This window comes from Cydia pomonella, chromosome 20 (genome assembly GCF_033807575.1).
Source record: "Cydia pomonella isolate Wapato2018A chromosome 20, ilCydPomo1, whole genome shotgun sequence".
Taxonomy (NCBI): Eukaryota; Metazoa; Arthropoda; class Insecta; order Lepidoptera; family Tortricidae; genus Cydia; species Cydia pomonella.
In genome coordinates, this window is record NC_084722.1 from 13086971 (window position 1) to 13101759 (window position 14789).

The following is a 14789-nucleotide window of genomic DNA, read 5'->3' on the forward strand; positions in this document are numbered from 1 at the left end:
AATAGAGTTCACTAGCCATGTTCGCTTTATTATGATATAAACGTGCCGGGTAATAGTGTCTCCTTATAGTCGCTTCTCCCCCACTGAGGTGATGGTTAATTCGTTGATCTGTAAGGGACACAATAATAAATATCAACAAAAAAAAAAAAAAAACAATATAACCTGAACTCTGTCATGCTGGAAATTGTTATTTCTTGAGAACAGGATTGTGAGAGATCCCATTATTAAAGAAATTACTCTTAGCACTAGGAATCAGCAGTAGTAGTTGGTAAAATCGTACCATCGGCCCTACATATACAAGAGCTCGGCCTTCGGCCTTTGCATTTAAATAATTGTACTAAGTATTATTCTGTGTTTAAGCACTAAGCTCCCGCAACTCGGCCTTTCGGCCTCGCGTTTATCTGTTCCACTTCCGGACGCTTCGAGCCTTCGGCCCTACGCGGAGCTCGGCCTTATTGTTCAAAATACTTGTGGAATTTGTAGGAAGCATGCACATGTCGGACTCTACGGGCCTTCGGCCCTATGCGGGGCTCGGCCTTCGGCCTTCACATTCAGACACTTGTTCTGTTGTTTTGTGTTTGAACACTAACCTCTTGCAGCTCGGCCTTCGGCCTTCGCAAGAACTGTCCACAATGAGCTCTTTCATTTGATATATAACACATTTCATTTTCATTTGATATAGTTTGCAAAACTTTGTTTCTTAACTTTCTCTCTCAAGTAGTTTCGGAGCAAATAGGCTGCGACAAACGGACAGACGAACAGACGCACGAGTGATCCTATAAGGGTTCCGTTTTTTCCCTTTTGAGGTACGGAACACTAAAAATCATCAAAAACCACGGCGGAAATAGTCGAGTACTAACTACTCTCTCCACTCTGGTCTTGCCTCTTAATGTGCACACTACACTCGAATATTATACCCACATTAACATTAGGCGGCGTGGAAAGCGCGTATAGCACGGCGCCGGCAATATCGCTGGGTTGAAGCGCGACTTCATTAGACTCCTTACTAACATACTCGAGCGACTTGCATGCGAGCTCGGTCGCCGTGTTGCCCGGTGAGATGCTCTGAAACATGTCAATTATGGAGTAAGGAGAACAATCTATGTGCATGAAAAGTATCCAACAAGAAACCTTAAATAGCTGGCGCCACAATACATCGCGAAAAATATTTTGACTCTGATAAAAAAGCGTCAATAACGGTTATGATCATGTCATGTCCTTCTGCTAACCCTGGCGTCACCGGAAAGATTTCGAACTATTATTTACAGCTGTCAGCTGGGCACTTTAACAATAGTTCTTCCTTATGAGACTGTTCTCCTAATGTTAATGTTTAGGGCGTAACGTTCGTGTAAAAAAGTATTGTACGCACAAAACCAAGAAAGTAGGTATAAAAAGTAAAATATCTGCTATAGGTAATATTTGGGGAAAATCTCACACTGATCAACCTACCTCAAACTAAGCAAAGCTTGTAGGTACTATGGGTACTAGGGCGACAATATTACATACAATAAATAAACATACCGTTAGCTTGATCTTGCTATTGAAGTCTGCTAGCTCGTGAGTTAGGACGCCATTGAAAGCGGTGATAGCATGTTTAGAGGCCGAGTACACGTTCATGTGTGAGTTGAAAGGCACGTAGTGGCCCGCTAAGCTGAAAATATGGGAGTAATTCGTAATGATTTGATACTTACTGAGTTTTGATCCGTTTGACAACAACAGTAAAAATAAAGCACGTGGGTCCTGTGGCTTAACGTTATTCCAATGTAAGTAAGCTGATGAAATAAAATTGACAATTACCCACGTGATTTTTTCTTTTTTTACATAGGTATGGAACGTTTTTCTTAGGAGTATTCGAAATTGATCAAAGAGAAATTTGTAGGTATACCAGACGTTTTATTTTATTTTATATACTCGGTGTGCTCAATAAAGCAAAGCGATACTTTACTCCAGGGCAAAGACTGCTACTTTATAAATCGCAAGTGAGACCCCATATGGAGTATTGCTGTCACCTTTGGGCAGGAGCACCTGGATGCCAGCTTGGGCCCTTCGACTCAGTTCAAAGACGTGCTGTAAGAATCGTCGACGATCCCAAACTCACAAGCGGTATTGAACCTTTAAGTCTAAGGAGAGACTTTGCCTCCTTATGTGTGTTCTACCGCTTGTACAATGGGCTGTGCTCTGAAGAATTGTTTGACATGATGCCCACGGCTACTTTCTATCACCGCACCGCCCGCCGTCGGCAGGATGTTCATCCTCACACCCTAGAACCTAAATGGTCACGCACTGTGCGGTTTAAGAGGAACTTCCTCCCGCGCACGCTCCGGTTGTGGAATGAGCTACCTGCCGAGGTTTTCCCGAGGGTCTACAGTATGAGGTTCTTCAAAAAAGGAGTGTACAGATTTTTAAAGGGTCGGCAACGCGCATGTAACACCTCTGGAGTTGCAGGCGTCCATAGGCTACGGTGACTGCTTACCATCAGGCGGGCCGTATGCTTGCTTGCCACCGTCGTGGTATAAAAAAAAAAAAAAAAACTATGACCTGTTAATGTTGACGATGTGGCCGTCAATGCCCCTCTTTTTCATGGAGGCGACAGCGAACTTAGAGCATAGGATCACTCCTTTGGTGTTCACGTCCAGCGTTCGGCTTAGTTTCTCCGCGCTCACGACGTCTTTGCCGACGTCTGTAAAAACAAATATTTGATGCATTCTTTTTTGTACAAGCTTTGATTTTAGCTTGCCCTGTTAGTTTGTGTGTGAAATCTTGGAAGCTAAATTTGACCCACTTTACGATATTCGATTGAGCTAAAAATATATATGTAAATCCGATGATAATGCAATATTATGATGACATGGAGCTGATCTGATGATGGAGGCAAGGATGGCTATGGGAACTATAATAAAACAATGCAAACTAATTTTGTTTGGGTTTGAAGAATAGAATAGAATAGAACGGAAGTGACTGTATCAATATTGAGATGGGCGTCCGTAACCTGCGGGCGCACGCACACGGGTGCCATTGTAGGTAAAATCTGTCGCACGCGTCCGCGCCAGTTGCTCATACTATTTTTCGTTAACCTGCTCACCCGCTCCGTGCAACCGCGCCAGCTAGCGGACGCCCACATAACCCAAGTTATCCTTTTCTTGTTTGGGGACTTACCGGTGACCTGGCCAGGGAACATGACCCCAGCACAGCTGACGAGGACGCTCACGCCACCGAACTTGTCAATCCAGCAAAACAGCTCTTCGAGACGCTTGTGGTCCGTCACGTCCACCTGCTTCGGGATCACATTCTTCAGGAATTCGGGCTTCAACAGTGGACTCAGGTACTGTTAAAGAAATTATTATTAAAGTTGTATTAAGACGCTTTAAAAAATCTAACCATCGTCACAGCACATTACAATTTTACAAGTCTCAATCAAAAACACCGACAAAAGGTCAAAAGGTTGCTCTTTAGTTAAGCAAGCGTCCTGTTTACATGTGTAAAATAGTTATTTATTCTTTTGCAGAATAAGGAATTGTGTCATGTACTTTTATAAATCAAGGCAACATTGAAGATAAATAATATTTTAACTCGACTTGGTAATGAATAATTTACGCCAGTCATGACCAGACAGGTATTGGAGCACCCAAGCCACTTCCCGTCAGTACCGTAGTTACTGAGGTAGTTACATATCAATGGCGACCATCCCCACTACCGTAGTTTAGGTTCTAAAGTTCTCTGTGGCTTTATTAACGGCCACGCCTCGGCCAAAGCAGCCTCAGTTACAGCATTGATGTCCAAACCAAACCAACTGTCACTACCATAGTTTACTCTATCATATTACCAGATCAATAAATAAAGACTCGGTGATAGCATTCTCCGGGGCTATGTCAACAGCGACGACCCTCAGACCCGCTTCGGTCAAAGCAGCAGCAGTAGCAGCACCGATGCCCGACCCATCTGTCATTACCGCGGTCTGTCCCACCTTACTACCAGTTCATCAATGAAGACTCACATTTGTGATAGCATTCTCAGAGGCTATGTCGACAGCGCTGACTCTCAGACCTGCCTAGGCCAAAGCAGCAGCCGTAGCAGCACCGCTGCCCGACCCATCTGTCATTACCACAGTCTAACCCACCACACTACCAGTTCATCATTGAACACTCACATCTGTGATAGCATTATCTGAGGCTATGTCGACAGCGATGACCCTCAAATCCACCTAGGCCAAAGCAGCAGCAGTAGCAATACCGATGCCCGAGCCAGCTGTCACTACGGTTGTTTACCCCATCATACTACCAGTTCATCAATAAAGACTCACATCGGTGATAGCATTCTATGTTGGCCGTGACAACCTTCAGGCCAAAGGAGCAGTAGGATCACCGATGCCCAACCCAGCTCTTGCCACTACCGTGGTCTGTCCCACCTTACTAAGGTCACAAAGGTTGTCTAGAGGAGAGCGCCTGTTATTATCAAGCTTTTAACTGTATTTTAATTTCCTGACTATTTTTAACTGTATGGTGTACAATAAAGAATGTTTATTTTCATCAATGAAGACTCAAAATTCAATATTAAAAAATGTATTCTGCAAGTAGGCCTTAAGGGCTCTTTTACAAGTGAACACAATATTTATATTAACATCATATAGTGACATGAAAAATTCATAAAAACATTTTATAAATACAATAGCCAATACCTGGCTAAACATTAAATTACTCACATCGGTGATAGAATTCTCTGGGGCTATGTCTACAGCGACGACCTTCAGACCCGCCTCGGCCAAAGCTGCAGCAGTAGCAGCACCGATGCCTGAACCAGCTCCCGTCACTACCGCCGTCTGTCCCATCCATCGCTCCATAGTACAAATTTACCTAAACGAGAGTTCAATTAATTTTAAGATTCTACTCGTATACAGAAGTTACGTTCCATATTTTAAATGGCAGTGCTTAGTCGTACCGCGCGCTTATTAGTGCTCGCGACCATTGGCACTGCATTTGATCATGGAACGTATAGTTTTTCGTTTTTAATTTGGTCCGAACGACTTAACAGGGTACTTATAAAAACAATGCAAATGTTAGATTGACCGCAAAACACGGTAGTAAAAAGTCGTTAAAACTATCTTGAGGGTCCAACGGATTATCGACTCTATCTAAAAACACCTAATATTATTTAGGAAACAGACAACTCGCGTTATTAAGGTATATTTTTTAATTATTTTACCAACAGTCTACATACTCACCGAATTATTTTGCAAAATGAATCACGCAGACATATTAAGACACGCTCTTATGGCTCTACTAATAAAACTGTGTCAGATACATATTTGCGTGCTTTCTGGCAGGTGGCCGTATCTAATAAATATAATAGTGTTTAACTAGCGCTAAATATTATGAATAGTTATCAAATTGATATCAGTGTGGAGAATTATGAATAAAGCCACGGATATTTGTGATATCAGAGATACAGAATCGTATAAGATTCAAATAAAATAAATCAAGATTCTAAAAAAGGGTTACCTACCCTAACCCTCCTAGGGGTTAGGGGGTAAAGGGTTAGAGTGTTAACCGTAATTTAAAATTTTCAAATGGGTTTCCAACGATCTCAAAACTAAGTTTAGTTAGTAAGTTAGTAAGTTTAGTCAAAACTAAGTTTAGTTAGAAAACGCCAAAAAAAATTTATGATAAGAAAATTTATTCATATAGCAAATACTTATGAATTTCACCTGTTTCGTACTCGGCCTGTTTGCCTACTGAACTCCAATCCAAAGCAATAACACCTCAGAATAACTCCAGAATCAGCTACAACTTTGTGACCCATTTAGGGTTCAAGCTATTTTGGCGATGCAATACTCACTATGAAATATCAAAAATGGTTTCTCAAAATATTTTAACCACAGTCTCCCAAGAAAGACTCACACTAACTTCAATGATTGGCGTGATAGGAACAATGCTCCAAGAAGTGAGTTCACAGTCTGAGCATGTTTTTCTCCGATATGAGTAAACGTTAGAGAAACTACTTATGCATCTAAATTTTGTTCGGCATTCATCTTAAACATAGACACCCTGTCATAAGATCCCCCATTATTCATCAAGAGTCGTAAAGCCAGGAAATTAGAAGTGAGCAAAAGATATTGCAGTACGAAACATGCGACGGAAGATAAGGCCATCAAATGGTTTTTAACGATTAACCACGATTATTCTGAAAATATATTTACATTTCTCATGCTCTGAAAGCGATTCATTGTAGTTTTAAAAAGTGTGCAAAAAGTTATACGTTATTTCTGCACTAAGCCATTTTACTTTCTATAATACGTTTTACGATAAGCAATTGAAATCTGGTTTTAAATGGAATAGTTATAAAATTTCCATTCTGATATTTAACTCCCCATTCCATAAATAACGATACTTTTATCTAAATGTTTAATGAGGACCTGAATATACGTATCTCAAAACCTCTGGGTGAACACAACACGGTATTCTAAGCTGAATGTGTAGGAATAGTAGAAGCTTGAAATGCTATAATCAGACGACAAGTGAAACAAGAAAATATAATCATACTCTCGGACACTACATCAGTGCTACAAGCGCTATGCAACGACAAACTTACTTCAGACCTTATACTCGAAAGTCATCGAAGCCTCACTGAAGTGAGCAAAGAAGGCAACAAAGTAACTGTTCAATGGATAAAGGGGCATAGTGGATCAAGAGCAAACGATGCAGCGGATGAACTAGCCAGGAAAGGTTCAGAGACAGACCCGGCAGAAACCGGCATGTGGAGCCGAGACCATCATACCCCTACCAATATCTTACATATATAACCAGCTAGACCTATATCACAGACAACTGCACAATAAGTACTGGAAGGAAATGGACACATGCAGGCAGACCAATGATATTTTACCGAAACTAAACTACAAGCTCACCAAAATACTACTAGACACCAACTACGTAAAATAGTAGGATGAATTACAGAACACAAAACACTAAACAAACACCTACACGATATGGGTAAAACAGACAGCCGTGTGCAGAACGTGCATGGAAGAAAAGGAAACAACTAAACACATTCTCCTAGACTGTACAGGTAGAAGAATACAGGAGCAAATACCTAGGGACTCCGTGCACACTAAAGAAGGCAGTTAACAACCTGAAAGCCTTGCTAGGCTTCGTGGAGGAGCAGGGTTGGTTAGAGTAGCGCTGCCTCGATTTCTCGCAAAATAGACACAATGGTTGTCTATTTGCGGAAAATGCCCAGAAGCACTAACTAACACTAACCTAACCTAAATGTTTAATTAAAAGTTACATCAAGAAATGCTATATAAAATTATACTTATTTAATTATTAGTCATATTTAATACAAACACATGCCATAAAACGTGCACAAAACTGCTTCGATTGATTTTCGCCACGATCTTTAACATTTTTCAGGCGTTTAGAGTTTAGTCATTTAAATTTTAGATTGTAGATCTGAAAATTAGGACTAGTAGGTTCCTCAGTTTTTACAATATTTGTGTTTTATAAGTAGATAAATAACCACTAATAACTATCAAAGTCTCCAGCCATCACCTATCAATTAACTATTAAGTATATACGTACCTAATTCTTGGATTATTTATATGCTGGATCTTGGATTAGGTAGTCCGTGGCTGGAACTAACTCATAACCATAACAATAAACGAGTTGGTATGCCTACATAATGAGATTTTTTTACGCTTCAGACCTAAGTCGTTTTACCCGTAAAAAAACTTTTAAACAAATCTACGATGCAAATATCACAGCATAAAAGGAAAACTCGTTACTAAAAAAAGCAGACGGAAAATCTAGATTTTATTATAGACGATTCATTCTGATGAAGCTTTTATTAAATGGATAATGATTAATAGACATTAAATAACAAAAAGTAATTGATCAATTCCTGGGTCTGAGCCTGGGCACAGGCCTCCTCTCATGTTTGAGAGGACTTGAGTTATAGTCCCCACGCTAGCCCAATGCGGGTTGGGGACTTTACATCCTCTGAATTTCTTCGCGGATGTACGCAGGTTTCCTCACGATGTTTTTCCTTCACCGAATAAAACTAAACTAAAATAATACTAAATACATTTAAAATACAACGCATACACAATACACACGCTGCATGAGCGAAGAAGGTGCCAGCTCTTCAGTCTTCTGTAGCGTCTCTGAATACCACTTATGTCAGGGGGTTAATAAATAAGTTGTGCGGTGATTTTCTTGAAGAAGGTACCTGATGTTTGGAACGATAACCAGTTTATATAAAATATTACAGCAAAATGTGTTAGCAACTGACATGTTTAAAGTCGGTGTCAAGTCAAATAGTTACAATACTAGTTAATAATACCCCTAGGAAACGAATGGACAGGTTGGTTTCTTTCTTATCGAATTGCACCAATGCACTGCACTAATCTCGCACCAAGATTGGCAATTTCGAGATCTGGACCGTTAAGCTTTCGAGATCGAGATTAATCTCGACGAGATTGACATTAGACAAAGTAATTTGAGTAAGTGCGCACAATTAAAAATGTGTTATTTTCATCCAAAGTCTGTAAGAAATCCGTATACCTATATACTAGATACTGCTTAATAAGGGCACGTCATGTTATATTTCTAAAATGAAAACAACAAATTAAACTTCTACAAAAAAAAAAACAAGTAATTACTGAGTACTGCCTGAACATCATGAATCTAAGGTCAAAAGATTACCTACTCAAAATAAAGTATTTTACTTTCAATCTCGTTCAAATTCTCGAAAATATAAATAGAGATCTCGACCGAGATAGCCAAAATCGAGATTTCCTGTCAACGAAATTGAATCACGAAAATTCGTGCGAGATCTCGCGTGATCTCGAGATTGCATTCCCTAGGTGACAGCGTGTTGACGTTTTTAAGATTTGACATATATGGCATTGACTTCAAACATGTGAATATGATCATTGATCATATGTTTTCTTGCTAGCGCATATAGGTAAAAGGTATGATTCAAATTTAAAATTCGTAATTACTATGAAAACGTACAATTATCTTAATACATGGGATGGGGCCGCCCAGTACCTAAGCAAAGTTGCTTGTGTTTGGGAGACACCACTCTTTCTAATAATATTTTATTATATCAATTTTTAAGTCGGCTTTTCTGTTTTAAGTTTAATTTTACTGCCCGAAAAAAAATCTTGGTATAATAATTACTCTAGGTACCTACCTGTACCTTAAACTGCACTTAAAATATATTATTTCGACTACTCAGGCACTAGTACACTAAAACACGACAGCGTCAATTGAAGACAAAATATTTTTCTAAGCAAAAACCAGAATGTGTTATTTTTTGCATAAGGTTATCAAGTGACCTTTAACATTATCTCGTTCGTCAGAAAAAAAAACTATATATTTGTATATCTATATGGGCTACTTAGTATGTTTAACTTGAATAACTTATATTTTTATATTCGTCACAATCATATGAATAAAAGGTTCACGTCTTTATTTATAGATTTTCATTAATTATTTATAACTTAGTTTACATATAAATGTTTTCTGCCTAAAAATGTAAGGTATCCTATTTTATGAGGAAAGAGTTACACGAGCAAAAAATTAAACTTTAGGCTCCACTCCTCAAACTGACCAACATTTATTCAGCGACTTTCAAAAACAACTTGTATTTTGATTTTTAACACACTTTAAAGTTAATTCTAAGATGCATTGTTTTGCGAATTATGTTAAGTTTAAAGCGTATCAAGCAACGTCAATTATAGAGCAAGATCCCAGAGCCGCCGGACCTTACTTATTTTCTCATGACCAAAATGTATGGGATAATATAGTGTTGGTATGTACTTTTAATGTCTGCATACTTGCTATATTGGCCCGACGGCCATTTGTCCGGTACAAGGTGCTAAAGTTAGGTCAAAATATTACTAACTTTTCTTAAATTCTCATGGCTGATTTTTATGTATGTTTTAAAAAATATTGTTAAAAATTTATAATCAACATTGCCAGACCATTTCCGCCGCAGGTAACTATTACGAGACGCTTCAAAGCTGTCAAAAAATATTGTAACTTTACTTACATTCTGACAGTTTAAGGCATCTGGTAATAGTAATGACCGACGGTAATGGTCTGGAAATATTGATATTCAATTTTTAACAATGTTTTCTAAAACATACATAAAAATCAGCCATGAGAATATTGAGAAAAGTTAGTAATATTTTTACCAACCTTTAGCACCTTGTACCGGACAAATGGCCGTCGGGCCAATATAGCAAGTATGCAGACATTAAAAGTATATACTAACCCTATATTACCCCATACATTTTATTGTGCATGTTCAGATATTTTTGTGCACCTTGGCCGTCTTCATATATCTGATGGCGACTGTAATACCAGCTTTACTAGAAGATACTCTTTTTAGCTGTGACCAAAACACAGGCAAGGGCAGAATTCGTTCGGTGTGCCCCTGACATCTCATTGTCGAAACGCCCTCTACGTGTTGCCTTCGGAACGCACCTTTTAAAAATTCCGGTACACCATGCACTGTCCCGTGTACGGGAATAAGAATAATAAGTTTTCTAGCAAAAAAATCATTTCTGGTATAAGCTTTTCCACATGCAACTATTACTTTATCGAGACAATTATAAAAACTCCAAACACTATTGTGTTACCATACCCTACCTAACCTAATTAGGTTGTGTTGTTTTATCACAGAGTTCCTATGGCCACCTCCTGTCACATCATCAGATCAGCTGGATGGTACCATATTATTACACTGTAACCCGACTGTTACAAATGTATGCAAATTTTCAGCTTCATCGATAACCGGGAAGTGGGTCAAAAACTTGCTAGATTTGACCCGTACACACATAGTTACATAGTTTAAAATGCAACTATCGTGATAGTATTAAGGTTCAAATTTATGTGACAGTTCATTCAGAGAACATTTAGATAGCCACCATGAGGAGAATGGGCCTACGATGGGCCAACGTGTAGAGAGGGTAGTGGTGTCGGATGGCTTATGGCACGGCGGGATGGCGATGGGATAGCCACGGGGACGATTTTCGTCCGCACATCAAAGGTAGTGGGCCAGCGATGGTGCGTACGCATCTACACCTAGCCCATTCCATAGTGCGTGCTCTTAACCATCACATGGCCATCTCGCTGGTCCAGCGCTGGGCCATCGTGTAGAGGAGCCAAAACGTGTTATCTCCCAATGGGCTGTATCATTAATTTGAACCATATAAATAGGTTATTAAATATGCTTTTTAAACTAGCTTGTGTCAATATATTTGCTGCATCCCATGTAGGATACACTACTAAGTCGGCAGGCTCAGCGGCAGAGACTGCCGCCAAAAGCAAGCGCCTAAAATACTCTGCCTTGGAAGCCACCTACGACTTCGTGCCCGTCGCCGTCCAGACAGCCGGGCCCTGGGGGCGGGAGGCGCGTGAGCTCTTCCGAGAGCTTGGCAAGCGACTTAGGGAGAAAGGAAATGTTCTGAGTCATGGCTCGTCCAACAGATCTCCATCGCCATACAGCGGGGTAAAGCTCCTAATGTGTTGGGGACCTTTGGACCCGGCATGGCTCAGAACGGGTTTTAGTTTTTTAAGGTATATTAGTCAGTAGTTAGTATAATTATTATGTATTTTTAAATAATGTTAAGAACCAGAGAGGAAAATGAGGACTACATTTGTTTGAAAAGACGTTGATGTCTGGTATCCTGAAAAGTTGCCTGCAGGCTTTGCCATCTCAACTAACAATTTCTAGTTTCGAGGATATTGGTACTTAAAATCCGTCACTAACCGAAATTCATCGACCTTAATTATAATTGCCAAACATTTTACTAAATTGAAAGTCAATTTCAACTAGTTAATATCCGACAGCTCTTCGTGACTGGCAGTTATTTTTTAATCAAGTTAAAATTTCTAATGGCATTTTAATGGGATTTCAGAGAACTGGCTCGAAGCGGTGTGGCAAGGATTCTTCGGACAGATAATCAATTATTATAATTTAGCTATATGACAAACTAATAGAGATATACAATTGACAAACAGACATGCCAATTATTTGTCTGAAATCGAAATTCTTCTTGAAACTGGTTAAAAAGAAAACCATATGCGTGTGACCATTAAAAAAAATTGCAAATAATTTAAACAAATATTACAGATTTTGTTAGCATTTGACATATCACGCAAAAATTCTTACGAAGGTTGTTTTTACTGTAATATTAAGAGGGAAGAATAGCTTTTCGAATCTAGCGAAATAACGGTATTTTTTCTATGAAATTGCATTTCGGGAGAAAACGTTTTCCACTAACTACATTTTAACAAATCACTATGATTTTGACATATATAGGTTTCGCTTTAAAAAAATGTTTTACAAATTAAAAAAAAAACCTATAAACCTAGTTCTTCATTGTGCCAATAACACACTAAGAAATGATGGAGAATGAAAAATATTTGGAAGTGGAAAAACGTTTTCTCTTTTCCTATGGACGATCGTAGTATTTTCTTAGGGCTGGCCTGACCTACGATGGCCCAGCGTAGGTCAGTCCAAAGGTCGCATTCATGCGTTAGAGGGAGCAAGTGATATTGCTATCTCATTCCACCGCATAGCTGCGTCCCTTAGACTGGCCTACGCTGGGCCATCATGTAGAGGAGCCCTTAAGCGGGAAGTAACCACGTGATCGTTCATCGTAAGTATAAACTTCGCCGTGCTTTTTAAATGCACATGTATTTTACTTTCCTCGTATTCCTCGGTTAACAATTTACTATTTCTATTATATTAATATACAGAGAGGAGAGAGGAAATTGGGACTACGTTTGTACGGAGAAGCTATCGTCCCCTTTCCTCATAATTGGCTACTAACTCGCAGTCGACGATTGAAACGCCTCTAACAAAATGATAAGGTGATGTGACGTCACATCATATAAGTCTGTCCTAAATGTATGGAAGATCAAGGAAATTGCCATTTTGACCCTGAAATATTGCGTTTATGTGTATAGTTGTTATACAATTTATTTTTCAATAAAATCTAAGGAATCGAATGGTATCTTTTCTATTTTTGAAAGACAAAAAAAAATTTTTTTTGAGACTTCGGAGCCTTGTATTTTTTTATAATCTCAATATGATTTTTTAAATTCCACTTTTTTATAATGAATGGCTCATTTTCTATCCATTTAACTAAATTTTGTTATAATATTCAACATGTGTCAAGTACCCAATTATATTGATGACATGTTAGATATCATTAATTCTGGTGACGTGACAAACACCTTTCGTATTCCGCTGCTATCGCCGCCTCGCAAATGACGACCTAATGTTTTTGTTTCGTTTTTCAAAGCAAACAATAATATTGATTAAGCATCGTGCTAGTAATTAACACCGCTCGTTAAATACTAGATCAGACGGTTGCCAGCATTCAAGAACATTGCAAGTTATTCTCTACTTGATCTTATTTTACGAGCTTTAAACCATAACTATCCTCCAATAATTAGGTGATTTATTGGTAGAAATTTTAATATTAATTTTACAGTACATATGGGGCTACTTTATAGCACTAATGCGAGAAGTAGCATATTATGTTACTGTGTCGAACATTTAAAGGGCCATATGTACTGTAAAACGTTGTACGATAAATGTGCGAATAGGTAATTCGCAACTCGTGTCGATTTAAAACACTCCCTTCGGTCGTGTTTTAATTTATCGCCACTCGTTTCGAATTTCCTATTTTTCGCACTTGTATCGTAATGTACTATTATGATACTGCCCAGCCCGAGACATATCTTATGCAATTTAAGAAGAAGCCACCTTTTCAGTGTCGTCACGTGATACCTATTCAGAGAGTTAGCCGCAAATAAAAACTACTTATATCATAATGGTACTAATTACGTATGCTGTTAACTATTAAGCTCGAGTTTTACATAGGCTCATACACACCAGATACATAATACAGCTCAAGAAATTAAACTTTATCCATACATGGGAGGATCGTATAGATGTACCTACTATAAGCGTGCTATAAGGGACAAAACATACGCAATGCGACAAAATTAAAAACATTTCTGACAACATACTCGTACTTAAAACAACTTACATGATTTGGTCGGGTTATTTGTTGCCCACCATAAACTATAATAAAATGTAAGCTGGGAAATAAAAATAATTTAAACTGTGACAAGGATAAACAATAATAACGCTTTCTCTGCTACTCCTATTGAAAGATACATAAGACTATCAGTTCCCCACACCACTTATGCCAAATCCCTACTAAATACTAGATTCATAGCATTATCTGTTTAAAATTAATTTCAAGTCATATCCAGCTGTTCTAGTTCTCCAGAAGTTGTTGGTTTCTATTTAATTCAGTAGTTCGCCCCATCGACTACAAGTGGTACTTGCATAATATCAGTTGCAGACATAAATTAAAGTAACCAAATTAGAGTAACTTTGGGTTGTTTTGCCATAAACATAGCGAGGAAGCGACGAGTCTATAAAAAGAAACGTCAGTGGTCATTTTTCTATACGAACGTTCTCGTCATTTTCCTTTCTGGTTTTTGGCCCCAGATGAATATTTTTTATATGAGTTCAATAATCCAGTACCTGAGTCTGTTCGTTTTGATTTTTTTGATATTATGGTTTTTATAAGAACTACTTAGAAAGCGCTAAAAACGGCCAAATAAATGCGCCCTAAACAGACGCTTAGCATACAAAATCGGCTACAATAAACGCAAAAATCTAAACGATACACAGATAATTTCTTCCTCATTCCGTTCCCAAAAGTTCGTCACGATTAGTTACGTTCTGGAGGAAAAATA

General features: G+C 38.6%; 1 protein-coding gene across 6 annotated transcripts; it reads right to left on the bottom strand.

Moving 5' to 3' along the window:
• Positions 1-2: 2 nt before the first annotated feature.
• Positions 3-6357, bottom strand: LOC133528759 (farnesol dehydrogenase-like). Of its 6 annotated transcripts, none has more exons than XM_061866216.1 (7): positions 5895-6357; positions 4700-4850; positions 3157-3325; positions 2539-2680; positions 1522-1651; positions 922-1065; positions 3-108 (listed from the first exon to the last, which is right to left on the bottom strand). In XM_061866216.1, exons 2-7 carry the CDS (start codon positions 4835-4837, stop codon positions 64-66), a joined length of 768 nt encoding a protein of 255 aa, XP_061722200.1. In that variant the 5' UTR covers positions 4838-4850; positions 5895-6357; the 3' UTR covers positions 3-63. The 6 variants fall into 6 exon arrangements, with proteins under 6 accessions (XP_061722200.1, XP_061722198.1, XP_061722195.1 ...); XM_061866214.1 differs by having other exon boundaries at positions 5901-6356; XM_061866211.1 differs by having other exon boundaries at positions 5833-6356.
• Positions 6358-14789: the final 8432 nt, after the last annotated feature.

What these genes read in the sequence shown, in the direction of transcription:
- LOC133528759 (XM_061866216.1), bottom strand. Translation starts at nt 4,837, where the DNA reads ATGGAGCGATGGATGGGACAGACGGCGGTAGTGACGGGAGCTGGTTCA. An exon ending in GTTCCCTGGCCAGGTCACCG is followed by an intron (nt 2,681 to 3,156) that starts GTAAGTCCCCAA and finishes TTGTTTTTACAG; the next exon opens with ACGTCGGCAAAGACGTCGTG. An exon ending in CCACGCCGCCTAATGTTAAT is followed by an intron (nt 109 to 921) that starts GTGGGTATAATA and finishes TGTCCCTTACAG; the next exon opens with ATCAACGAATTAACCATCAC.